General features: G+C 47.7%; 1 protein-coding gene across 2 annotated transcripts; it reads right to left on the bottom strand.

Moving 5' to 3' along the window:
* Positions 1 to 46: 46 nt before the first annotated feature.
* Positions 47 to 17,240, bottom strand: AOC1 (amine oxidase copper containing 1). Of its 2 annotated transcripts, XM_055421537.2 has the most exons (5): positions 17,137 to 17,240; positions 3,404 to 4,986; positions 2,181 to 2,466; positions 1,672 to 1,804; positions 47 to 1,397 (listed from the first exon to the last, which is right to left on the bottom strand). In XM_055421537.2, the coding sequence occupies exons 2-5, from the start codon at positions 4,980 to 4,982 to the stop codon at positions 1,128 to 1,130; spliced, it is 2,268 nt and encodes a 755-aa protein (XP_055277512.2). In that variant the 5' UTR covers positions 4,983 to 4,986; positions 17,137 to 17,240; the 3' UTR covers positions 47 to 1,127. The 2 variants fall into 2 exon arrangements, with proteins under 2 accessions (XP_055277512.2, XP_055277513.2); XM_055421538.2 differs by lacking the exon at positions 17,137 to 17,240 and having other exon boundaries at positions 3,404 to 5,096.
* Between the last annotated feature and the right edge of the window lie 10,535 nt (positions 17,241 to 27,775).

Raw genomic sequence — 27,775 nt, 5'->3', positions numbered from 1 at the left:
CCCCGTCTCTCTCACCCCATTTCTCCCCACCTCTTTAGGTGTTGTGGTTTGGATGTCTGTGTCCCGCCTAATGCCCAGTGTGATGGTGCTGGGGGGTGCTTAGGTCATGAGGGTGGAGCCTCATGAATGGATTAGTGTTCTTATAAAAGAGACCCCAGGGAGACCCCTTACCCCTCTGCCATGGGAGCATGCAGTGAAAAGTCAGAAGTCTTTGATCCAGAAGAGGGCTCTCACTTGACCGTGCTGACACCCTGATCTTGGACTTCCATCCTCTAGAACTGTAAGTAATAAACTTTTGCTGTTGATAAGCCACCCAGACTGTGGTACTGTATGATGTTACGGAAGAACTCCAACGAAACTTTTCGGCCCACCCAATATTTTGTTACAGCAGCTCAAATGATTGAAGACAACTGGTAACCACTTTGATTAGAATCACATGTTCTCTTTCAAGCGAGTTTATGAGTACGTATATTTCTCTCTTTTCTTATACAGAGATTAGCATGCCATCTATTGTTCTATACCTGTTTTCTGAGTACATCCTGAAGCTCTTCCCTATCAGGGCAGTGAATGTCCCTGTACATACAGTCACCTATGATCGCATTGTGTGGGCATTCCATGGTTTATTAAGATCGTCAGGCTCTCTCCTGTAGATGGAGGTTTGGGTTTTTTCCAGACTGCCAGTACAAACGGTCCTTCAGTAAATTGCTATGTACATCTATTTTTCCTGTGTTTGTAGGTAGATCTCCAGAATAACTCTAAGAAGTTGGATCAGTAAATCTAAGGGTACAGGAGGTGGCAGTTTCACTAGATTTTTCCAGTGTCTTCCTGTGCTTGCACTACTTGACATGCCCATCAGTGACCCCTAGTCTCCCAGGAGGGAGGCATCAGCCTCAGATTCCTTACACTGACCTCACAGTGACTGTCATTTGCCATAGCCATGGAGGTCTTCTCTGGGGTGGAGACCAAGGCCTTGGGTTTCTCATCCATGTGTGTCCTACGTGCCCAGCCTGGGGTGTGGCCTCACCCACTGTACCTCCCCCAGGAAGCTGCCCCAGAGGGGTTTATGGTCTGTCCCTGGAGGAGGGGGGCCTTGGGCTTCAGGTGGGACTCAGTGGGGGCAGGGGCCTTCACACAAGCCTGTAGGTTCCATTGTAGCTGAAAGGGGGTGGCTTCAAGCAGTCCCCTTCTTCCTCAGGCATCCAGTTCTGGGTGTAGGTGGAGCCATTTCCCAGAGGTCGCACGATTATGAGGTCTCTGGATGCCAGGGACGGATCCTCTGGGAAGAAGTTGAAGGGCCGGAGAAGGAAGCCCACAGAGTTCCCGGGCGTGGCCGTGTTGGGGATGTCCTCTGCGTGGGGAATGTGCAGGAAGCCCACTGTGACCCAGGCCACCAGGTCCTGTGGGAGAGAGGGGCGGGCTGTGCTGAGGAGGCTCAGAGGGGAAGGGGTGGCCAGCATCCAAGCCCCAGGTTTAAAGAAGGGGCAAATCTGGTGAACGCGGAGCTGGCTCTCCACCCAGTAAGCTGGTCTTCACCTTCCTGGGACTCGGCAGGGATCCTGAGACCCGACAGGGATCCTTGGACCCAACAGGGATCCTGGGACCCGGCAGGGATCCTGGCACTGGATAGGGATCTGGTCTCACGGTGGGGCTGGAAAAAGGCAGAGCTGGTACCTTGTCTTCGATGTTCTCATTGTTGCGAAGAAACTCCTGAAAGACGACAGGTGGGTCCCAGGGGTCGTTCTGGTTGTAGATGCTGCTGCTGTACCTCTCTGACTCCCGGTATTTGGTCACTGCCAGCGGGTACCTGTCCAGGCAGAGAAGCCGCGTGACTCTGGGAGCCAGGGGCCTCCCGGCCCCTCCCAGGAGCATCGTCAGGGTCAATGAAGGGGGAAAGTTACTGCCTTCCCCTAAATGTGGGATCATCCCCTGGGAGTTAGCCAGACTCACTGTCAGTGGAGGCTCCGGGGCTCCGCAGGGGCTCTGCACCCTCCATCCCCAAACAGAGCCTCACATCCGGGAACATGCACACGCGCACACACACACATGTGCACACCCCCAGATATAGCACTGGATAGATTCAGAATCTCATGGACAGAAATGCAGACACCCACGGACACAGGGAAACACAGAGACACAGAGAGGAGCCTCCAGCCCCCGCCAGCCTCCGGGGCCTCCCTCACCTGGCCCAGGTGACAGCCCGCTCCTCTTGCCAGCCTGGGGGCAGCACTTGGTCGGCCATGGAGTGGATCTGCACTCGGTAGCTGCGCTGGTGGCCCCAGGGGTTCTGCTCGGGGCTAGTAAAAAGCAGGTATTTGGGCAGAGTCTGTCCAAAGCGGAAGGCCGCCTGGCGCTCCCGAGAATACCGCATCTGCTGGAGAGCCGGCTGGACCAAGCGGTGTCTTGGGCTCCAGGGGTTGGTGATGTTTTCCAGCTTCATCTGCAGGGTCTGGAAGCTATTCTTGGTGCCTGCGGGTGTACAGGGAAGCAGTCGGAGTCAAGCACCTGGAACTGAAGCCTCCTCATTCCACCTTGGGTTCTCCGTCTGGGACCACACCCAAGCAGACCATGGACTGAAGGAGATGTTGGGGACAGGCACTGAGCCAGATGGAGTGGAGGGAAGGGGCTGAGGAGCTAGAAGACAGCTCAGAGCTGGCACGGCAGGGGCAGTGACTCCACCATGACCTTGGGTAGTTCCTCTTGAGAGCAGCGTCCAAGCCTGTTGGCTGCAGCTGTGGTCCCAGAGATGGCAGCTGGCCTTTCCCCAAGGGGAGAGGCCATATCGATGCCCTCTGGGTCAGGAGCAGGCAGGGTGGAGCAGGAGAAGCTGCCCAGCTGGTCCTGGGGGCCTGTTCCAACATGCGACTTGATGTCAGGCCAAATCCTGTCTTTACACCCGTGCCATCTTTAAGGCAGCCATGCTCAGTCGCTCAGTTGTGTCCGACTCATTGCGACCCCACGGGCTGCAGCCTGCCAGGCTCCTCTGTCCATGGGATTCTCCAGGTGAGAGTACTGGAGTGGGTTGCCATGCCCTTCTCCAATCTTTTGTGGTGACACCACCAATTCAAGAGACACAAGGAGTATTCCCAATGACGCCACATCCACTCAAAGCTCCAGGCAGGGACATCTCTTACACCTAGGCATTATCCCCTCCCCCGCCCCATGCGCACCTTTGCACAGGGTCCATCCTCCAAAGGGGTCAGTGCAGGGGCAGCCCCTGGCATTATTCACATCACCATTTTGCAGGGACACACAGGTTTCCGCAGGCCCTACACCTCCAGACTGGGCAAACCTTCCTGACATTATGTCTCCACGGGAGACTTGCCACCATCATCTCCCAGGAGTGTGAATTATCGTGAGGATGCAGACATTTGGCCAGGAGGGTGGTCCCAAGCCCGGGTCCTACCTGCCACATCCAGGTCGACGCGGTAATGCACGAGGTGGGTGTGCATGTTGCCGATGAGGTGCGTGTGCAGGCGGGTCCCGTGGCGCAGCCCCTCGGGGGTGTAGAAGGTGGCGTGGATGTAGCCGGTGGCGTGCATCTTGGCCTCCATCACCCCGTTGGGGTAGAAGATGAAGTCCCAGATGTAGTCATAGTTGTAGACCGTCGACGTGGTCCTCAGCACCAGCGCCTGACCCTTGAGCCCCGCATAGAAATTGAAGCCACCGTTGAAATTGGAGTTAAAGTGCCGCCGGATGGGCACCCCCGTGGGCATCTCGAAGAGACAGAGGGCCCGGGGGTAGAGGACGGGGCCGTCGTCGTCGTAGTAGTGGAGGGCGTCCAGGAAGGTGGCCATCTCCGGGCAGTCGATGCCAGGGGCCAGCTCATGAGTGACGCTGCCCAAGCCCCAGCCCACGTCCATGTACTTGGTCTGCATGCCCGCCGGCGTGTGTCCTCCGTACAGCGCCACGGCCTCCTGCACGCTCACCTCATAGGCTATGCGCTCACCGCGGAAGCGCACGTCCAGGACTTGCAGCCCAGAGGACGATCGCAGGCGGAAGGAGAAGCTCCAGCCGGCGTAGCGCACTGTGTGGCCGTCCAGGCTGTAGCGCGCGCCCTGGGGCTGCACCAGGCGGGGGCCGCTCTTGGAGACGCCCAAGTCCCCGCGTAACTGGTAGGAGGAGAAGAGGGCCTCCTCGGGCAGGTTCGCTCCGTCCTTGCCCTTGGCGAGCGGGTCCTCCAAGACCACCGCGTCCACCTCTCCGTCGTCGTACTTCTGAGCCAGCTCCTCGGGGCTCCGGTAGAACCTCCCATTGTACCAGACTTGCTCCACCGTCCAGTCCCGGGGGTTCGTGCTTCCGTGGTCCAGCAGGAGCTCCACCCCAGTGGGGTGTAGGAAGTAGCCTTCGATTTGCAGCTGCAGGATGAACCAAGTGCGGCGCTGGCCGGAGGCCACGCCCCGGGGCGCCACGTCGGTGAAAGTCAGGCACCGCTGGGCGCAGTTTCCGAACACAGCGCCCGCGGTGCTCCGGAAGAACGCGCGCAGGGGCTTGGTGGCCTCCTGCAGGGTGTGACTCAGGAGGTCGTACTCTGCCTTGGTGATGGGCCTGGAGGCCCAGGAGGCCTGGTGCCTGGGCCTAGGCGGCAGGTGTCGCAGGTAACGGGGCCTTGGCAGCGGCCCCACGGCAAACTCGGTGATGTTGGGCTGCTCCTGAGCTCCGAAGAAGATGACTGCTCGAGCCTCCCGAACAGGAGGCCGGTGGCCTTTATCCAGAAACTTGAGCACGTGTTGCTTCTTGGGCAGCAGCATCTCGATGAGGAACACGGAGTTCTTGGCCACGGTCAGCGTGTTGGACGGCTCCAGCCTCAGCTCCTTCTGGGACCAGAGGAAGCTGTGCACGGCCTTGAGCTCTTGGGCACTCAGGTCCGCAAACACCCTGCCCTTGTCGCCAGGGGTCCGCGGGGCGCCCTCTGCCGCCGCCAGCGTCTGCAACACCAGGATGGCCGCGCCCGCCCAGCCGAGGGCCAGGGCCTCCCGCCCCATGGCTCTGGAATGCAGCGGAGGAGGTGAGCTTGGCAGTTTTGTGGTAGGAAGTGGGTGTCCCCCAGGTTGGGTCTTGGATTACCCTGGCCCTTGACCTCATGGTTTTTCCCACGGACTCACCTCCTGGCTTGCAGCCCTCTGATTTGAATTCTGCTCTCTCCTCCCTGGTCTGTAAACCTCTTTTAGTCCCATGGATGCGCTTAACTGTGCAGACTTCTCCCCTCCTCTGTGCCTGATCTCTGCGGGGCAGAAGTGCTCTCTCTCCAGCTTTAGGTCACTCAGATTCACAGTGCCTCTCCCCTAAAATGCTACAGTGCGCTGGCTGTGCCATGGGTGTTGGAAGCAAAATTGTGTTGTGTCAAAACGGTGTTTTCGATACAACACAATGTCTTTTATACGGATAAAATTTGAAATGTAGTGTGGAAGTTCAAAGAGTCACCGGTTCTAGTGCTAATACATGGTACCACTAGGACCGGCTGTGTGACCTTGGGCAGCTTGCTTAAACTCTCTGGGCCTTTATTCTTACAACAGTACAATGGAAAATCACAATGCAAGTACCCACTTATGGAATTGTTAGGAAAAATCAGTTGGACAATAAGGATAAAGTGTTTAGCACAAAGCCTACTTTCTAGGAAGCACTCGAGAAATGCAAACTACTCATCTTTTTTTTCCAGTAGTCATGAAGAATGTGAGAGTTGAACCATAGAGATGGCTGAGCGCCGAAGAATTGATGCTTTTGCACTGTGGTTCTGGAGAAGACTCTTGAGAGTCACTTGGACATCAAGATCAAACCTATCCGTCCTAAAGGAAATCAACCCTGAATATTCATTGGAAGGACTGCTGCTGAAGCTGAGACTCCAATACTTCAGCCACCTGATGTGAAGAGCCGACTCATTGGAAAAGACCCTGAAGCTGGGAAAGATTGAGGGCAGGAGGAGAAGGGGACGATGGAGGATGAGATGGTTGGATGGCATCACCGACTCAATGGACGTGAGCTTGAACAGGCTCTGGGAGTTGGTGATGGACAGGGAAGCCTGGCGTGCTGCAGTCCATGGAGTGGCAAAGAGTTGGACATGACTGAACAACAGCATGAGGATACACTGTCTGGTGTCAGATTGCTTAAATTATGAGCCAGGTAGAGTGATTTGACTGGTTCGGCTGTAGACCTGTGCCTACACAGGTGAGGGGGAGAATGGCTGTGGGAAAACCACAGGTGGCTGGCCCTGCCGAGCTTCTTTGGCCTCTTCAGTGATGCCCCACGGTTGTGACCACTTGGCCATCCAAGGCCAGGGCCATGAGGAGGGCACCTCAGGATGTCATCATCCCAGGGGGCAATTTAAGGTGATATCCTTTTCCCTTCCATTTTGAGGGGAGAGTGTGGTCAGGGTCTCATAGTCCACCCCCTGGAGCTGACACTATGGTCTTGACCTCCCATCCCTGGTGGGGAGTCTCAGGGACTCATGTGATCTTCTGTCTAGCCTGAAGGGTGGGAGAGCTCTCAGGGCTGCTCGGTGAATCCAGAGCAGAAAGATAACCAGTGAGCTCTTGTTCTACTATTAAGTTTTGGTCCAGCCTAGTTTCTTTTTTAAACTAGACTTGACTTTGGAGAAGTTCTAAGTTCACAGCAAAATTGAGAGAAATGTACAGAGAGATCCCGTATGCCTCCTGTTTCCCCTCCCCCCCATATAACCTGGCCCACTAACAACGTCCCACACCATAGTGGTACCTTTGCTACAGCCTGTGACCCTGCATCGTTGTCACCCAGTAGTTTACGTGAGGGTTCACTCTGGGTGCTGTGCATGCTGTGGCTAAAGACTTGCATCCATCTTTATGAACCATACAGAGCAGCTTCAAGGCCCTCGACATCCTCTCCACCCCAGCTCTTCATCCTTCACTTCCTTCCTTGCAAACCCGGGCGACCACTGATCTCTTTACTGTCTCCATAGTTTTGTCTTTTCCAGAATGTCATGCCGTCAGGGTGATACAGCGTGAAGCCCTTTTAGACTGGCCTCTTTGGCTCGGTAATATGCATTTATGTTCCTCCATGTCCAAAAAAGATGTCCTTTTCATTATAGGGGACTGGAATGCAAAAGTAGGATGTCAAGAAACACCTGGAGTAACTGGCAAATTTGGCCTTGGAGCACGGAATGAAGCAGGGCAAAGGCTAATAGAGTTTTGTCAAGAGAATGCACTGGTCATAGCAAACACCCTCTTCCAACAACACAAGAGAAGACTCTACACATGGACATCACCAGATGGTCAACACCGAAATCAGATTGATTATATTCTTTGCAACCAAAGATGGAGAAGCTGTATACAGTTAGCAAAAACAAGACCAGGAGCTGACTGTGGCTCAGATCATGAACTCCTTATTGCGAAATTCAGACTTAAATTGAAGAAAGTAGGGAAAACCACTAGACCATTCAGATATGACCTCAATCAAATCCCTTATGATTATACAGTGGAAGTGAGAAATAGATTTAAGGGACTAGATCTGATTGATAGAGTGCCTGATGAACTCTGGACGGAGGTTCGTGACATTGTACAGGAGACAGGGACCAAGACCATCCCCATGGAAAAGAAATGCAAAAGAGTGAAATGGCTGTCTGAGCAGGCCTTACAAATAGCTGTGAAAAGAAGAGAGGCGAAAAGCAAAGGAGAAAAGGAAAGATATAAGCATCTGAATGCAGAGTTCCAAAGAATAGCAAGGAGAGATAAGAAAGACTTCCTCAGTGATCAATGCAAAGAAATAGAGGAAAACAACAGAATAGGAAAAACAAGAGACCTCTTCAAGAAAATTAGAGATTCCAAGGGAACATTTCATGCAAATATGGGCTCGATAAAGGACAGAAATGGTATGGACCTAACAGAAGCAGAAGATATTAAGAAGAGGTGACAGGAATACACAGAAGAACTGTACAAAAAAGATCTTCACGACCAAGATAGTCACGATAACGTGATAACTGACCTAGAGCCAGACATCTTGGAATGTGAAGTCAAGTGGGCCTTAGAAAGCATCACTACGAACAAAGCTAGTGGAGGTGATGGAATTCCAGTTGAGCTATTTCAAGTCTTGAAAGATGATGCTGTGAAAGTGCTGCACTCAATATGCCAGCAGATTTGGAAAACTCAGCAGTGGCCACAGGACTGGAAGAGGTCAGTCTTCATTCCAATCCCAAAGAAAGGCAACGCCAAAGAATGCTCAAACTACCGCACAATTGCACTCATCTCACACGCTAGTAAAGTCATGCTCAAAATTCTCCAAGCCAGACTTCAGCAGTATGTAAACCGTGAACTCCCAGATGTTCAAGCAGGTTTTAGAAAAGGCAGAGGCACCAGAGATCAAATTGCCAACATCCGCTGGATCATGGAGAAAGCAAGAGAGTTTCAGAAAAACGTCTATTTCTGCTTCATTGACTATGCCAAAGCCTTTGACGGTGTGGATCACAATAAACTGGGGAACATTCTGAAAGAGATGGGAATCCCAGACCACCTGACCTGCCTCTTGAGAAACCTGTATGCAGGTCAGGAAGCAACAGTTAGAACTGGACATGGAACAACAGACTGGTTCCAAATAGGAAAAGGTGTACGTCAAGGTTGTATATTGTCACCTTGCTTATTTAACTTATATGCAGAGTACATCATGAGGAATGCTGGGCTGGAAGAAGCACAAGCTGGAATCAAGATTGCTGGGAGAAATATCAATAACTTCAGATATGCAGATGACACTACCCTTATGGCAGAAGGTGAAGAGGAACTCAAAAGCCTCTTGATGAAAGTGAAAGAGGAGAGTGAAAAGGTTGGCTTGAAGCTCAACATTCAGAAAACAAAGATCATGGCATCTGGGCCCATCACTTCATGGGAAATAGATGGAAAAACAGTGGAAACAGTGTCAGACTTTATTTTTTTGGGCTCCAAAATCACTGCAGATGCTGATTGCAGCCATGAAATTAAAAGACGATTGCTCCTTGGAAGGAAAGTTATGACCAACCTTGATAGTACATTAAAAAGCAGAGACATTACTTTGCCAACCAAGGTCCGTCTAGTCAAGGCAATGGTTTTTCCCGTGGTCATGTATGGATGTGAGAGTTGGACTGTGAAGGCTGATCGCCGAAGAATCGATGCTTTTGAACTGTGGTGTTGGACAAGACTCTTGAGAGTCCCTTATACTGCAAGGAGATCCAACCAGTCCATTCTAAAGGAGATCAATCCTGGATGTTCATTGGAGGGACTGATGCTAAAGCTGAAACTGCAATACTTTGGCCACCTCATGCGACGAATTGACTCACTGGAAAAGACTCTGATGCTGGGAAGGATTGGGGGCGGGAGGAGAAGGGGACGACGGAGAATGAGATGGCTGGATGGCATCACCGACTCGATGGACATGAGTTTGAGTGAGCTCCGGGAGTTGGTGATGAACAGGGAGGCCTGGCGTGCTGTGATTCATGGGGTCGCGGAGAGTCGGACACGACTGAGCGACTGAACTGAACTGAACTGATGTCTTTTTGGTGTCCAGGCCCCTTTTGTCTTAACCTCTGATGAAATTAAATTTATATTTTAAGGCAGGACAAGAAAAAAATTAAACACAGAATTTCCTCTCTGTGTTTGTTTGGGCCTCCTCCCTCCCCTACTCCCTAACACGCCGTGTGCATCTGCTATATGCATTAACCAGAGCTCCTCGAAGATGGGGGTGCCCTCTGGACTGTAAAGATCCATTTTTTTCCTTCTTCTGATGTTAGCAATGTAACCTCTTAAAAGATCACTGTTCTTTCCCAGCTCTGTAGGGACCATGGTGACTTGCTGCTTGCTTTATATATGCTTACCTGGACTATGTATCTTTGGTGAACTTAATGTAAAATATCAATATATTATTTTGATATATGATCCCTTTGTCTTGAAAATGTATAAGACCGTGCCTTTGACTTCCAACAAGTGGAATAGTTCTCAGAGCTTTCTGAGAATCTGCTTCCAGGGTTATAATCCTCTGTTTAACTTAGTTAAAATTCCTTTTTTTTCTTAAGTTGATAGTTAATTGAATTTCCATCAACTGTTTTCTTGGCACAGTTGGCAGTCTATCAGAGGCACCCGGAGACCACCCTGAACCAAAGCTCAGTTACCAGCACAGACCCTTTGAGTCCCACCCAGTTTTTGGTATTCTTCAGGTGCTTTGGTGAGGTCTCCTGATATCTGGACATCATTGCTTTAAATGATGTCCTGAATTTTACTGGACCTATTTTTCATTCTTTTTCTTTAAGAAAAATATTTTCTTGGCTGTGCCAAGAAAAGCACATTTTAATTCCCTGACTATAGATCAAACCTGTGCCCCTTTCGTTGGAGGCACAGAGTCTTAACCACCTGACCACCAGGGAAGTCCCTTGAGCTGTTTTTCTTGGGACTTTTCTGTTTTTCTCAGAGTCCTAAAGTGGGTAACTGTACATTTCCTAGGCAGGAGACCTGGGGGATGTTCTTAGGTGGGGACCTAGGGGAAACTTTGCCATGAGCCAGGCTGGCTGTCCTTCTTAAAGATTTGGCTTGAATTGGAAAGCTTATGTATATATGGTCCGAAAAAAGTGTTTGCCAGTGAAATGAAGACCGAGCCTGCTCAACTCCAAAGGGAAAAGGACATCTGCTTCTTCTGGCCACAAGGTGCTTCCAGATCACTGAGAACCTAGCGGAAGTGTTTGAGGATCTATCCTTGTGATGTGTAGTGAGCCCACAGAGGGCCTCAGTATAATCATTTAAAAAATCCTGCTCGCTGGGCAGGCATAACAAAGGCTGATCATCTTGAGCCCCGAGCACCCAGGGCAGTTTTATACTGTCAGAGGGAGGAACCAAGATGCATAAGAGAGTCAAACCGACCTGGGATAACTCCTTGGGCAGCTAGACTCAGAGTCAGCATGCATTCGGTCATCACACTGTCCTCAGAAAGTGGTGCAGATCGTATCTGAATCAGGTTACCAAAGTAAGAAAGAAATCTGGGCCTCAAAGGTTGATCTGCTCCCAATTGGGCAGCTGCTCACTGGAAGTCTGGTCACTGGAACTCTGTGCCTCCAATGCCAGGGGCACAGGTTTCATCTATAGTCAGGGAATTAAAATCCCACATGCTGCATGGCACAGCCAAGAAAAATTTTTTCTTAAAGAAAGAGAATGAAAAATAGGTCCAGTAAAATTCAGGACATGAATTCATGTAATTGGAACGAAGCTGGTGCTTGCAGGTACTAATCTTCACTCTTAAATGGCCAGGATGGAGCTTTTTTGACATTCTAGTAAAAGTCAGCTTGATGAAAGACCTTTTCAAAATTCTGACCCTGAGAGAATAAAAATATTCCTCAGAGGATGCTTGAAGGAAGTTATAACTCATACTATGTCCTTGAAACACAAACATAGCTCACATCACTTGAGACGACAGCCTTAGCTCGATTAGTCGACCTTAAAACTGAAAGGAGAGAAGAAAAGGGAAAGAGGCTTTTTTAAAAACTCAAGTAGGAAAATTATGACATCTCTATCTGTGTCTGTCTGGATATATTTGTCTGTGTGTACGTTATAAATATGGTATGTCTCCACTTCTGGATAGTGTTATCAAAATTAATTTGTAAAAGAGCTCTATTTGACTTAAAGGTAAGTGCTTACAAATCAAATATTCCTAAATGTAACTTTATCCCACTTCTCAAAGGATCATATGATCTGGGATTAACTTTTAATGACTAAAAACCAGTTTAAATTGGTAGTTTAATTAATACAGACATGTCTTTAGAGTCTCACCATTAAGTACAATACTTTTATTATATCTTGGTTTACTGAAAATGGATAAACTCATATTATTTCTGTTCCAAAATTTGTAATGAGATAATTAATGGTATGATGATATTTTCATAAGTAATAGAAGAGAGATAAGGGATAAAGCCTTTTGGGTAAACTTTCTCAAAATAATATGTTTTATGGTGTGTCTACCTAAGAACAATTTCTCCAGACTTCTGATGACTTGAAACTTCAGAGTTCTGCTAAATTAAATGATCGAAATTATCTGAATGTCTAGATCATGAAAAAAAATTTACTTATTTATTTGGCTATACTGGGTTTTAGTTATGGCATGTGGGATCTTTAGTTGCAGCTTGTGAGATCTACTTCCCTTGATCAGGGCTCAAACTTGGGCCTCCTGTATTGGGAGCATGGAGTCTTAGCCACTTGAAAACCAGGGAAGTATGTGGATCATTGTTAATAAGATAAAATACTGAAATATTAATTGCTAAAGAAGTCTGTTTTTACCTACTTTTGACCTCTTATTCCAGAGAGACTTAATGTTTGAAACTGTTAATAAATATATTTTGTGCTTTACTGAAAGATTGTGAAATGGCATATATTTCTAGAAATTAATTTTTAAAAGGGAATCTTCAGCAAAGAATTTTAGGCATGGTTAAGACTAAGATTAGATTTAATTAAATAAATGAATTTTAATATTAAAGGTGAAATGATGTAAAAAAGGTCTATTTTCTCTGTTGTAAGGACAAAGTTTTGTTTTGAAATATTGATCTGCTTCTGCTTTTGGTAAGAGATTACAAAATTTCTTTACCAGTAACTTCCTACACTTGCCTTTGAAATCTTTTGTTGTCATTTTATTAATAGTTTTATGAATAAATATTGTTTAACAGTTACTTATGATCCTACTTGGTCAAACACTTAAAACCTCTGATATCTTTGACAAACTTTCTCAAATCAAACTTTAAATGAAATTCTTTTGACTGCTAGCTAACTTTGGGATGCTTCAGAGGGCTCCTGAACATTTCAAAGAGGGATATTAAAATAATTTGGCTTATTTGTTATATTAAATTGCATGGGAAACATTGTGAAATGAGTAACAAAAAATATTCTAAAGCTTTATTTTATAGGTAAATATTATTAATATAAAAGTTCTAGAAATTATATGAAGTTCCCAAAATTTGAAATGTCCTGGTATGCTGTCACTCATATTTCTAGTTATTGTCTTGAAATGTTGTATGTCACAACAAATTTCCTTGACAATTGCATTGTGATCAGGTCTTTAACCATGCTTTTCAAGTCTTTTGTCATTTATAGACAGTTATTGTCTTAATCTGATGCTTTTCAAAAATGCCTGTAGGGAGATTTTCTGCTCTCAAAATAAGTTAGACTCGGCAGCGAAAGGGCTTCCACCTTGTGTGAGGGTTATTTAGAAACAGCTCTCTCATGTAAGGCTGCTGAAGACGCAGTAATGGGGTCTCCTTTAACTGCTTCTGCCCCACATTCGGTTGGGTGTCTTCTAAACTGCCGCACTCAGCACAATTCTGTAAGCCTGCTAACTTTGTAAGAAGTTGTTGCTTTCTCTCCCCAGTACTATCTTGATTTGATGTAATAGCATTAACCTTGCAACTTTTCTTCCAGAACCACAGGAAGAAAGCAGCTATGATCACATCTTGGTAGCGGTTTATCTTCTTGCTCCCAGGGATGACTTTTAAGAAGCCCCTATTGATAAGGCTGATCTAATTTACGGATGGGTCCTACTTGTGGGATGAATGGGACATTATCAAGCCAGATAAGCAATAAGATCCACGATGGACGTAATTGAAAACTTTTATTTACCAGAAACAAAGTCAGCACCACAAGCCAAATTAATTGCCTTAACTCTAGCTTGTCAGCTAGCTAAACACCAGGTAACAAATATTTATACTGATGTTTGGTATGCTTTTTGAGTGGCACACAACTTTGGAATGCTATGAAAGCAATAAGGTTTTAAACCTTTTCAGGACATCTTTTACCAAAAATAGAAAACAGCTTGAAGAGTCATTAATCACGATCAGTTCAGTTCAGTTGCTCAGTTGTGTCTAACACTTTGTGACCCCATGGACTGCATGATAATGGATTAATGGATAAATGGATTAATCACGATACAACTGCCAAAACAGAAATTATGAAAACTACAGAGCATTCCAAATTTGGCACTGTGGGAGTTGAAGGAAATCAACTTGCTGATGTTGCAGCCAAATGGGCAGCTTTAACTATTCATCCTGTCCAGCCTCCAGAATGTCCACTGCTCTCTGTTAACCCTGCAAACTCAATGAAAGATTTATTTCTATGGGCTCAAGAAATCACCACTAAAGAAGAGAGACAGATTAGGCAACAAAGAGGGGAAATCTTGGCCCCACCACACAAATATGGGTTAGACCCGATAAAACAAAAAATAGTTTCAGTAGACATGTGTGTGGGTAGTCACTCAGTTGTGTCCAGTTCTTTGTGACCCCATGGACTGTAGCTCGCCAGGCTCTTCCATCCATGGGGATTCTCCAGGCAAGAATGCGGAAGTGGGTTGCCATGCCCTCCTCCAGAGGATCTTTCAGACCCAGGGATCAAACCCGCATCTCTTATGTCTCCTGCATTGTAAGCAAATTTTTCACCTTCTGAGCCACCTGAGAAGCCCTTTAATAGACATAGTGAAGGCCAGTGGTTGTTATTCCAGCGTGTACGTTCTTTAACCCATTGGGCATCTGAAAAAGTAGTTTTATGGGGAAAATAATATTTTGGAACATTTCACCCACAATGGTGCAGAGGAAATATATTATTGATAGGGTCTGTTGAGATACTTAAAAAATTGGTAACTACTTTTACAGCAGGCCCTTAGGAAATGAAAAGTGTCATGGATTACAACCTAGACATTTTGTTTATTGGAAAGGACATCATATGAAAAATTCTTTGCGGCCATGACAGAGAGAAATTTGTCAAGGGTTATGAACTAAGCCGTGCACAGCCAAACTGAAAGACACTAACTCATGCATTCACATCTCTCGTTTTAAAAATGTCGCTCCACCTGAGCAGACTTTGATCCCTGTTTCTAGCACCTGGCTTTAACTAAGACAAGCTTCAGCAAGCTAGGAAGAGAAGATGACAGTGGTAGCAGACAGCTGGCCCGACAGTCCAGACCAGAGCTTTGAGGCCCGTCCCACCAGTACAGTTGTCCTGTTCACCAAATGTCCATTTCCCTATTAAAATGAAAAGTGCTTGGTTTATTTCTAGCTATGTTTTTATCCCAATGTTTAGGATGGATAGAAAACCCTTTAGCAACGCTGTTACAAAATACAGTTACTGGGGGCAATTTAACTGATTGCTGGATTTGTCATCAAATTCCTAGGTCAATATAAGGTCAATATAAGCCCCTCATAACTTTTGCCACTGGCTTTTCAGATGTTTCTATGATCTATCAAAACTTTCCCCATTGCAGATAGCTCCACATTGGTTTACTACGTTCAGTTAGTCTACTCAGTTCTAAGTTTCTGTGACGAGCCAGAGATGTTGCAGAATCAAATGTCTGTTGATTTCTAAAACTGCTTCATAAGGGGAAACTTATGCTTTACCCAGACAATGCTGTGCTTTCATACCAGATGAGTCTTCTGATGTAACCATCTAACGGCACATATGAAATCAGATTTCTGCACTGAGAATCCCCTTTCTGGTCTAAATGAAATCGTGGGTAAATGGTTCAGTTCTGGGGATTCATCGCTTCCATCTGCTTCTGGCTCTGTTAGTGTCGTTGGCTGTCTTGACTGTGTTCTGTGTCACTTGGAGAGGAGTAATCTCTTGTGCCTGTCTGTGCTGTGCTTGTGTGTTCAGTCATGGCCGACTCTTTGGGAGCCCATGGACTTCAGCCCGCCAGGCTCCTCTGTCCTTGGGATTTTCCAGGCAAGAATACTGGAGTGGGTTGCTAATTCCTTCTCCAGGGGATCTTTCTGACCCAGAAATCGAACCTGCGTCTCCTGCATTTCCTGTGGATTCTTTACCTGCTGAGCCATCAGCGAAGCCTTGTGCCTCTCTGTGTGTTCAAAACTCCTCCTAAAATAATGATGCCTGAATGACTATTGATCACATGTATTATTCTATATAAAATAGTGACCATGCACAGTGCGCATACAGAGTAAAATTGGCATAAGTCCCACTGTACAACTTAGAGTTGACTGTCGGCCCGTGGCAAGCATTCTGCTAGTGTAACCCTTAAAAGGTAAGAAAGAACTGGGGTATTAAGATGGGGCATTGGGGGACATGATAGACCCAGGGCAGGGAAGCAACCACCATGTTATTGGGGGACCAAATACTGGCTCACCTAATGCTTTCTAGCAAAAGATTAATGATCAAAGCAGGGGTGGGGATGATGAAATAAAATTTACATTTCAAGCCAGGACAAGAAAAAATCAAATGTAGAAGTTGCTCTCTTTGGTTTTTTTTTTTTTGGCCTCTTCCCTCTCTCCCCCACTCCCTAACGTGCTGGGTGCATCAGCATTACTCATTAACCAGAGCTCCTCAAAGATGGGGGTGCCCGCTGGACTGTAAAGATCCATTTCCCCCTTCTTCTGATGTTAGCAGTGCAACCTCTTAAGAGATCACTGTTCTTTCCTGGCTCTGTAGGGGCCGTGGTGATGTGCAGCTTGCTTTATATGTGCTTACTTGGACTGTGTATCTTTGGTGAACTTTTTGTAAAATATATTATTTTGATGGATGATCCCTTTGTCTTGAGCATGTATATGACTGTGTGCTCTACTTCTAACAAGTAGAAGAGTTCTCAGAGCTTTCTGAGGATCTGCTTCCTGGGTTATAATCCTTGGTTTAGCTCGAATAAAATCCTCCTCTTTTTCTTCTTAACTTGATAGTTAACTGAATTTTCATCCACAGTTCTTATCCCCAAATTGCCTTCTGCTCTGCTAAAGAGGGAGATGTGGAAGAGACTTGTGGTCCTGTAACCTGAGCCTGGCTATTCATCTACCCTTTCCTGGTACGATCCTCGGTTGCAGTGTCCAGATGGGTGGCGGGTGAGGTGGATGATGGCAATGAAGCCATGGCAGAAGGGAGAACTCAGTGGCCAGTGAGACCTCCACGCCTGGAGATACAAAACATATCCTCTCCTGCCCAGGCTCATCTCCAGCGCCTGGAGAACAGCGGCCACCTCCTGGCTGCACCTGTCCCATTTCAGCCCTGGGTGGTGTGTGCCTTGGAGTGATCCTTCTGGGCTCTCACCCCCCCCTTTGGCCCCCCGCCTCTTGTGTCTTTGTTTCTTCTGACCCCTCACTCCATGTCCACTTTCCCTCACTGCCCCCTTCCCTCCCCAGTTTGCCCCTGCCTGACTCTCCCCGAATACCCTTCCCCGCCCAGAACATACCTGTGTGCTCGGCTCTGGGCTCACCTCTGCTACAGCCTTTGTCTCTGATTCCTTGAACTTTATGGCTGGACCTTGCCCCGGGGGGAGGGACGGGGTGAGGCTTGTGCTGACCAAGGTGGTGACCTACGGCTCAGGAAGCTCCACAGTGGGCAGGGGCAGCGCACGAGGAAGTGCGTGGGTCTCTGGTGGCAGTGGCCCAGCGGGCTCCTGTTACCCCAAGTTCTGAGTATGGAAACTCCCCAGTCTTTCACCACTTCAGCAGCTGTGTCCACTTCTGTTTTCCCCAAAACACCCATGCCATCGATGCTTCCCTGTCATTCCTCCTGCTGAAGTGGCACTTTTCACAAGAGTTGCCTGTGTATTCTCTGCTATGATCTGCACTGGGCCATAGTCTGTTAGAATAGATGGTGAGTTTCAGAGGTCAGAGAGAAAGACAAGGAGAAATTTACTAGCAAGAACTTGCCAGGTGGTTCAGTGGTAAAGAATCCCATGAAGCAGGAGACTTGGGTTTGGTCCCTGGGTCGGGAAGATCCCCTGGAGAAGGAAATGGCAACCAGCTCCAGTATTCTTGCCTGGAGAATCCCATGGACGGAGGAGCCTGGTGGGCTACAGTCCACGGGGTCGCAAAGAGTCGGACACGACTGAGTGACTAACTTTCACTTTCACACAGTTCTTGAGGTTCTCATAGCAAGTGTACTGGGGTGGTTTGCCATTCTCTCCTCCAGTGGATCACATTTTGTCAGAACTCTCCGCTATGATCCGTCAGTATTGGGCGGCCCTACATGGTATGGCTCTTAACTTCATCAAGCTATAGAAGCTCCTTCACCACGACAAGGTCATGGTCCTTGAATGGGGTCAAGAAGCAACAGTTAGAACCCTGCATGGAACAACTGATAGGTTCAAGATTGAGAAAGGAGTGTGACAGGGCTGTCTGCTGTCACCCTGTTTTTTTTAACCTATACGCTGAGCACATCATGAGAAATGCCAGGCTGGATGAGTTACAACATGGAATCGAGATAGGTGGGAAAAACATCAACAACCTCCAACCTGCGGATGATACCATTCTAATGGCAGAAAGCAAAGAGGAACTAAAGAGCCTCTTGATGAGGGTGAAGGAGGAGAGTGAAAGAGCCGGCTTAAAACTAAATATTTAAAAAAGTAAGATCATGGCATCTGGCCCCATTTAGTTCAGTTCAGTAGCTCAGTCGTGTCCGACTTTTTGCGACCCCATGAATTGCAAATAGAAGGGGAAAAGGTGGAAGTAGTGACAGATTTCCTCTTCTTGGGCTCTAAAATCACTGCAGATGGTGACTGCAGCCATGAAATCAGAAGACAAACCTAGATAGTGTGTTGACAAGCAGATATATCACTCTGCCAACAAAGGTCCATAGTGTGAGGCTATACTCTTCCTGGTGGTCATGTATGGTTGTGAAAACTGGACTGTAAAGAAGGCAGAGTGCCAAAGAATTGATGCCTTCGAACTGTGGTGCTGGAGCAGACTCCTGAGAGTCCCTTGGACTGCAAGGATATCAAAACAGTCAATCTTAAGGGAAATCAGCCCTGAATACTCATTGGAAGTTCTGTTGCTGAAGTTGAAACTCTAGTAGTTTGGTCATCTGATGCGAACAGCTGACTCATTGGAAAATTCCCTGATGCTGGGAAAGATTGAGAGCAGAAGGAAGAGAGATGAGATGGCTGGGTGGCATCACTGATGCAATGGACATGAACTTGGGCAAACTTCAGGAGATAGTGAGGGGTAGAGAGGCCTGGTGGGCTGCAGTCCATGGGGTCGCAAAAAGTTGGATATGACTGGGTGACTGAACAACAACAAAATTAAGCATCCAGAATAGGCAAATCTAGAGACAAAGCAACTACAGAAGTGGTTGTTTCAGGCTGGGGAGCAGAGGTTGGTACTACCTAGTTGGTGCGGGATTTCTTTTAGAAGTGATGAAAATGTTCTAAAATTGACTGTGGTGAGGGCTGCACATATTTGTGGATATACTAAAACCCATTGAATTATTCACTTTGTGGGTGAATTGTATCGTATGTGAATGCTATCTCAAAAAGCTGTTTTTAAAAATAGTGAGAGGGACTACTATCTAGAAACACATACAAAACTAAAAAATCAGTCAGAAATAGGAAATCCTATTTCTTCACATGAGTGAAGAATCTCAAGGGCATGTGATAAGCTTCCCATAGGCAGTAGTTATTGGTGGTTTAGTGGCTAAGTCATGTCTGACTCTTGCGACCCCATGGACTGTAGCCTGCCAGGCTCCTCTGTCCATGGGATTCTCCAGGAAAGAATGCTGGAGTGGGCTGCCGTTTCCTTCTCCAGGAGTAGTAGTTATTCAGTTCAGTTTGGCTCAGTTCAGTCGCTCAGTTGTGTTCAACTCTTTGTGACCCCATGAATCACAGCACGCCAGGCCTCCCTGTCCATCACCAACTCCCAGAGTTCACTCAAACTCATGTCCATCGAGTCGGTGATGCCATCCAACCATCTCATTCTCTGTCGTCACCTTCTCCTCCTGCCCCCCAATCCCTCCCAGCATCAGAGTCTTTTCCAGTGAGTCAACTCATCGCATGAGGTGGCCAAAGTATTGGAGCTTCAGCTTTAGCATCAGTCCTTCCAATGAACACTCAGGACTGATCTCCTTGCAGCCCAAGGGACTCTCAAGAGTCTTCTCCAACACCACAGTTCAAAAACATCAATTCTTTGGTGTGCAGCTTTCTTCACAGTCCAACTCTCAGCAGTGCAAATTATTCAACAATGAGATGTAGTTTTATACCCACTGCTGGCAGGAGTGAGCAAGCCACATGGCGTAGAGGATGCCAGGTGTTGGGAGATGTAGGGAAATAGGCTGGAGGGAGGGCATGCTGATCTTACAGGCCTTCTGGAGCGCCATCCCCAGTACGTGGGCACATCACAGAGTAGAAACAGCCTCGGGAGCAGGTCCCACTGCAGGGCTCACTCCTGGAGGATGAAGAATGGTGAGGCCACCACTTACTTTTGTGTGGGCAAGGAGGGAGGGCAAATGAGTGTGCATGTCACATTTTTATTTGAAGGAGTACAGAAAATGTCCATAGAAAGAGAATAATCTTGCAGAGTAGCACAGAACAGGGGCTTCCCGGGTGGATCAACAGTAAAGAATCTGCTGTCAAGGCAGGCAATACAGGTTCCATCCCTGGGTCAGGAAGATCCCCTGGAGAAGGGAATGGCAACCCACTCCAGTATCCTTGCCTGGAGAATTCCATGGACAGAGCATTCTGATGAGCCACAGTCCATGGGGTCGCAATGAGCTGGACACGACAGAGAGACTAACACTTTCCCTTTTCACCACTTTTCCCCAGTTCACCTCAGTCTCTGCCTCCTGGTCCTTCCTGTACATGACCTTGACTTCTGAGGGGCAGTTCCTCCTCGCTTGGTGTTAATGATTGGTGACAGCTACAGATAACACTTGAGCAAAGATCCCGTCCTCTAAGTTCTGGGCTGCCCTCCCCCTTAAAGGGGCAGAAGCAATGGCTTTGGGAATAACGATGTTGTAGGAACAGGATGTCTGGTCTTGGGGAGGGGCAGCGTGACAGGTGAGGCTGGGCTCGGTGTCTGTGGTTAGTGGGCCAGAGATCACAGCTCACAGCTTTCCCCTTGCTCACTCTTGATAGTTTGTTTTCAGAGGAGTCAACACATCAGCCATCATGTGAGATAATCCGGGGGGTTTCCATAGAACCAGCAGAAAGAAATTGTTCGGCAGGTGCTGCCCCAGCTAAGTCACCAGGTTAATGAAGCCACTGTCACAGGCTTCATCCCTGGTTAGGGAAGACTGGGTCACAAAGAGAAAAGTCTACTGTTTTCGTCGGGAGTCCTGGCACTATTTGGTCCCCAAAATCACTGCGGACGGTGACTGTAACCATGAAACTAAAGGACACTTGCTCCTTGGAAGGAAAGTTGTGACAAATCTTTTTGTTGTTGTTGTTCAGCTAAGTCATCTCTGACTCTTTGCGACCCCATGGACTGCAGTACACCACGCTTCCCTGTCCTTCACTATCTCCCGGAGTTTGCTCGAACTCATGTCCCTTGAGTCAGTGATGCCATCCGACCATCTCTTCCTCTGTTGCTCCCTTCTCTTGCCCCCTATCTCTCCCAGCATCAGGGTCTTTTCTAATGAGTTGGCTCTTTGCATCAGGTGGCCAATGTATTGGAGCTTCAACTTCAGCATCAGTCTTTCTAATGAATATTCAGGGTTGATTTCCTGTAAGACTGACTGGTTTGATCTCCTTGCTGAGTCACACAGTCGTGTCTGATTCTTTGTGACCCCAGGGACTATAACCCACCAATCTTCTCTGTCCATGGAATTAATCAGGCAAGAATACTAGAGTGGGTTGCCTTTTCCTTCTCCAGGGAATCTTCCCAACCCAGGGACTGAACCTGGGTCTCCTGCATTGCAGGCAGACTCTTTACTGAGCCACCAGGGGGAGGATTGACTGGTTTGATCTCCTTGCAGTCCAAGGGACTAAGAGTCTTCTCCAGCACCACAATTTGAAAGCATCAGTTCTTTGGCCCTCAGCCTTCTTTATGGTCCAATTCTCACATCCGTACTTAACTACTGGAGAAACCATAGCTTTGACTGTGCAGACCTTTGTCAGCAGAGTGATGTCTTTGCTTTTTAATATGCTGTCTAGTTTACTCATAGCTTTTCTTCTAAGAAGCAATCATCTTTTAATTTCATGGCTACAGTCACCATTCGAAGTGACTTCGGAGTCCAAGAAAACAAAATCTGTCACCAGTTCCACTTTACCTCTTCTTTTTACCATGAAGTGATGGGATCAGATGCCATGATCTTCATTTTTGAATGTTGAGTTTTTAAGCCAGCTTTTTCACTCTCCTCTTTCACCCTCATCAAGAGGCTCTTTAGTTCCTCTTTTCTTTCTGCCATTAGAGTGGTATCATCTGCATATCTGAGGTTGTTGATATTTCTCCTGGCAATCTTGATTCCAGCTTGTGCTTCATTCAGCCCAGCATTTCTCATGATGAACTCTTTATGTAAGTTAAATAAGCAGGGTGACAATATACAGCCTTGACATACCCCATCCCAGTTTTAACCAGTCCATTATTCCATGTCCAGTTTTAACTGTTGCTTCTTGACCTGTATACAGGTTTCTCAGGAGGCAGGTAAGGTGGTCTGGTATTCCCATCTCTTGAAGAGTTTTCCACAGTTTGTTGTGATCCACACAGTCAAAGGCTTTGGCATAGTTGATGAAGCAGAAGTGTATGTTTTTCTGAAATTCCCTTGCTTTTTCTATGATCCAATGGGTGTTGGCAATTTGATCTCTGGTTCCTCTGCCTTTTCTAAATCCAGCTTGAATATCTGGAAGTTCTCAGTTCCAGTATTGCTGAAGCCTAGCTTGAAAGATTTTGAGCATTACCTTGCTAGCATGTGAAATGAGCACAATTGCATCATAGTTTGAGCATTCTTTGGCATTGCCTTTCTTTGAAATGATTGAAATGAAATGATTGAAATGAAAACTAACATGTTCCAGTCCTGTGGCCATTGCTGATTTTTCCAAATTTGCTGATATATTGAGTGCAGCACTTTAACAGTATCATCTTTTAGGATTTGAAATAGTTCAGCTGGAATTCCATCACCTCCACTAGCTCTGTTCCTTATAATGCTTCTTAAAGCTTATTTGACTTCACATTCCAAGATGTCTGGCTCTAGGTAAGTGACCATACCATTGTGGTTATCTGGGTCATTAAGGCCTTTTTCGTAGAGTTCTTCTGTGTATTCTTGCCACCTCTTCTTAATCTTTTCTGCTTCTGTTTGGTCCTTACCATTTCTGTCCTTTATCATATCCATCCTTGCATGAAATGTTCCCTTGATATCTCCAACTTTCTTGAAGAGATATTTAGTCTTTCTCTAGTCATAGGTTTCAGTGAAGCTATGAGCCACACCATGCAGAACTACCCAAGATGGACAGGTCATAGTGGAGAGTTCTGACAAAACATCGTCCACTGAGAAGGGAATGGCAAACCACTCCAGTATTCTTGCTTGAGAGCCCTATGAAGGGTATGAAAAGTAAAAACATATGACACCAGGAGATGAGCTGCCAGGTTGGGATGTGTCCCATATGCTACTGGGGAAGAGCAGAGAAATAGCTGTTGAAAAAATGAAGAGGCATGGCCAAGCAAAAACAGCACTCAGATGTGGATGTGTCTGGTGGTCAAAGTCAAGTCTCATACTGTAAAGAACAACATTGCATAGGTAACTGGAATGTTAGGTCCATGAATCAAGGTGAGTTGCATGCAGGAAAGAAGGAGATGGCAAGAGTGAACATCGACATCTTAGGAATCAGGGAACTAAAATGTGATAACTGAGTTGCCTGTAAAATGGGGAAATCCCTTTGACTCTTTAACTGCACAAGGAAAACAGCAGGGACTGCAGCACGCCAGGCCTCCCTGTCCATCACCAACTCCTGGAGTTTCCTCAAACTCATGTCCATTGAGTCGGTGATGCCATCCAACCATCCATCCTCTATCGCCTTCTTCTCCTCTTGCCCTCAATCTTTCCCAGCATCAGGGTCTTTCCTAATGAATCAGCCCTTCGCATCAGGTGACCAAAGTATTGGAGCTTCTGCTTCAGCATCAGTCCTTCTAATGAATATTCAGAGCTGATTTCCTTTAGGCTTAACTGGTTTGATTTCCTTGCTGTTCACAGGACTCTCAAGAGTCTTCTCCAACACCACAGTTCGAAAGCATCAATTCTTCAGTGCTTAGCCTTCTTTATGGTCCAACTCTCACATCCATACATGACCACTGGAAAAACTATAGCTTTTGCAACTTCCATTCTATAAGTTGCCTTTTTATTTTGTTGGTTGTTTCTTCTGCTGTGCAGAAACTTTTCCCTCTGATGTTACCCCTCAACCTGGTTACTATTAATATGACCACACTGATGGAGTCTGGGGTGGGTTCCTTGGGGCAAGGACAGCTGAGTGTGGTGTGAGTCAGCTTGGGCTTCGATGGCATGCAACCTGTGTGGTCTCCCAGGCCCCACACTCAGGAGTGCCCTACCCTCCGTTTAATGCTCTGCAGCAAATGCTCTCTTGAAGTTCTTAACTTCTGAAAAGGGTTCTCATGTTTTCATTTTATATAGAACTCTGCAATTTCTGTAGCTGCTCTGATCTGTATAAGGACAAGATTTAGACCTGACTTTAGGAGGCTAGACTTCCCTGGTGGCTCAGATGGTAAAGTGTCTGCCTACAATGCTGGAGACCTGGGTTCAATCCCTGGGTCAGGAAGATCTCCTGGAGAAGGAAGTGGCAACCCACTCCAGTATACTTGCCTGGAAAATCCCACGGACAGAGGAGTCTGGTAGGCTACAGTCCATGGGGTCGTAAAGAGTCAGCTACAACTGAGCGACTTCACTTTAGGAGGCTAAGGAGGGGTAGGACAGGGAGACAGGGTGGAGGGCAGTCAGGCTAGCCCATTGATGGTATCAATAGATGAACAGAGTTGATAAGACAAAGGCATGATGCTGAGTTGCAGAGGGATCCACATCAGGGATCAGGAGAAGCTCCAGAAAGACTGGTGACAGCAGTAAAAATGTAACAGTTAATTGAGGCCAAAGTCTCAGATGTCTGGTTCTAGGCTTAACCCTTGCTGACTCCTGCTGCTGCTGATGCTGCTAAGTCACTTCAATCGTGTCCGACTCTGTGCGACCCCATGGACTGCAGCCCACCAGGCTCCTCCGTCCATGGGATTCTCCAGGCAAGAACACTGGAGTGGGGTCCCATTTCCTTCTCCAATGCATGAAAGTGAAAAGTGAAAGTGAAGTCGTTCAGTTGTGTCCGACTCTTCGCGTGACTCCTATTTCTTACTATTATGTGCTCAGTTGCGTCTGACTCTTTTTGACTCCATGAACTGTAGCCCGCCAGGCTCCTCTGTCCATGGAATTTTCCAGGTGAAAATATTGGAGTGGGTTGCCATTTCCTACTCTACAGACTCTTCCTGACCTAGTGATCAAACCCACGTCTCCTGCATTGCAGGCAGACTCATTATCACCAACACCATCTGGGAAGCCCATTTCTTACATGGATCAATGCTCTTTTAGTCCCACTCCTCTTATGTCTCTTTCTCTCTTTAATTTTTGGCGGTGCTGCACGGCATATAGGATCTTAGTCCCCCGACCAGGGATCTAGCCCACGCCGTCTGCATTGCAAGCTCAGCGTCTCAACCATTGGACCACCAAGGAAGTCAGTCTCATTCTTCATATACTACCCCCCCCCCCATTTGCTGGAGTGCTGGACAAAGGCTTATTTCTCTCAAAGCAAATGCTGCTGCTCAGTTGCTAGGTCCTGTCCAACTCTTTGTGACCCCATGGACTATATCCCGCTAGGTTCCTCTGTCCAGGGGCTTCTCCAGGCAAGAATACTGGAGTGGTTTGCCATTTCCTTCACCAGGGAATCTTCCATATCCAGGGATCAAACCTGCAACTCCTGCTGTGTCTCCTGAATTGCAGGTGGATTCTTTACCTCTGAGCCCCTCGGGGAAGCCCACTTGCAATGTTGACAGCCCCTGGGTCTGGAGGGAGATTGGGGGCTGAAGGAGCAAGGTTGGAGAGGCCGCTCTGAGTCGCTGATATTCGCGCTGGAAGCCACGGGAAGCCCCCCGGGGCCTTTGGGAACCCACTCTCCAGTCTGCAACCAGCACCCAAAATGCAGACACCCTCGACAGTCTCCTCCCCCACTGAAGCTGCTCCCTGGCTACTGCTTCTCCTCTCCTCCGCCTTCCTGCTGGAAGCTGTAGGATTTTATAAACAGCAAGATCAAGAAACATCTATTATCATACATTATCCCCATCACTGGAGGGATGAACGGGGTCCCAACAGAGCTCGGATTAGCAGACAGAAAATCAAGCTCTCAGGGCGGGGGTGGGGAGGGGACACAGCGAGAAAGGCTTCTCCAGCCCTGGCTCTGCTGGATCCACAAGCCTGGTCCCCCTGCACCATGCTCCACCCTCGCAATCCCTTTGATTTGCTCTCTGCTTGGTAGAGGTTTGTTTCACAGGTTTTGAGGGTGAGGCAGGGCGTGCTTATTAAAAGAAGGTGCAGTCCGGGGACCCAGAGGGGTAACACTCAGCGGGGCAAACTGAGGCTGCTGCCCAGCTCCTCTCTGCAGTGAGGAAGTTCTCTTCCACATTCCTATGGAAGCTTCTGGGTTTCACAAAGGAGTGAGTACCTCCATCAGGCCCACCACTCACCCAGGCGCAGGCGCCGTTGTGCCAGGGACTCTGTGCAAGGCCTCAAGCAACCCCAGAGGTGGCCCTGCAAACGGCCCTCGTCCCTGAGGCCACACCGCTGGTCAGTGGCAGAACCGGGATTTGCACCGGGGTCTCTCTGCCTCCCAAGGGCTTCCCAGGTAAAGAACCTGCTCAGCAATGCAGGAGATGTTAAGAGACATGGGTTCCCTCCCTGGGTCAGGAAGATCCCCTGGAGAAGGAAATGGTAACCCATTCCAGTATTCTTGCCTGAAGAATCCCATGGACAGAGGAGCCTGGCGGGCTACAGTTCATGTTGTTGCACAGAGTTGCACGTGACTGAAGCGACCTAGCACTCTCTGGCTCCCAAACCTGCAGCCATCCCTGTTCCCTGGTATCCAGTCCTGCAAGGAGCAAGTGGGCACCCTCCTTACAGAGGTGTAAGCTGAGCCTCTTTATGTGTGTGGTCAGTCCTTCCACGTGTGTCTCAGGAAAAGGAGTTTTGTGTCTAGGCCAGAATGGGTGTATGGGAAAAAAAGACCCCCTGCTAGGATGCAGACACTTTGCTCACATAGACTTAAAAAAATCTTCAAACAAATAGAGCATCTCCAGGATATCTTTTACCACCTCGATGACATTATAACTTATCCTGGAAGGTAGAGCCTAGGTTGGAGAAATTAACTTCTTTGGTAAAGACTTTTGCACGTAACAGGTGCTTAAATCTGGTGTTAAGCTATTGAAGTCTGTCCAGGATAAACCCGGATTCCACGGCCTGGAGCCCTCCTCCGACAACTCTGGATCCCATTCTGGGTGAGGAAGGACCCTCTTCAGTGGCTCAACCATCCTTCAACCAGAAGGATGGCCTGATGGTGCACACGTGACAAGGGTGCATGCTCATGGAAGTCGGAGGAGTTCCCTGTCCTGCTCTCCCCTTCCCCTCCCCACCCCCCTCCCCCAGGAAGGCACCGACTTCTCAGGGCAGGAGCTGAGTGGCTCTGCCCCATAAGGCACTCAGGTCTGTTAGCTGGCTGCCTTTGCTGTGGATGCAGTTCAAGTCTTCTCGAGAACTGTAGGAGCCTATGAACCAGTGTTTTTTGTAGCCTTCCAGGCTTTGGAGATTTGTGAGCACCCAGGGTAGAAAGAGCTTCTCAGCCTTGGGGCTCTGACAACTTGCTCAAAGAAGCAAGATCTTGGCTCTTCTACCTCAAAGAGGCGGGAAGAAGAGGTGAAAACAAATATGGAGTGCTAGTTCCTGATAGTTCAAGTGTGCTGAAGTGTCTAGGGCGATGGGAACGGACGTCTGTGGCTTGCCTTAAAATGCATTAAAAAGAAAATGCATAAAGAGAGGGAGAGATAGACAGGTATGTGACGTGATCAAGTACCTATCGGCAA

The sequence above is a fragment of the Moschus berezovskii genome, chromosome 3 (assembly GCF_049115385.1).
Source record: "Moschus berezovskii isolate FMDL1 chromosome 3, NW_MosBer_1.0, whole genome shotgun sequence".
NCBI classification, from domain to species: domain Eukaryota; kingdom Metazoa; phylum Chordata; class Mammalia; order Artiodactyla; family Moschidae; genus Moschus; species Moschus berezovskii.
Note: the sequence above shows the minus strand (reverse complement) of the source record. Positions and strands in the feature narration are given on the sequence as shown.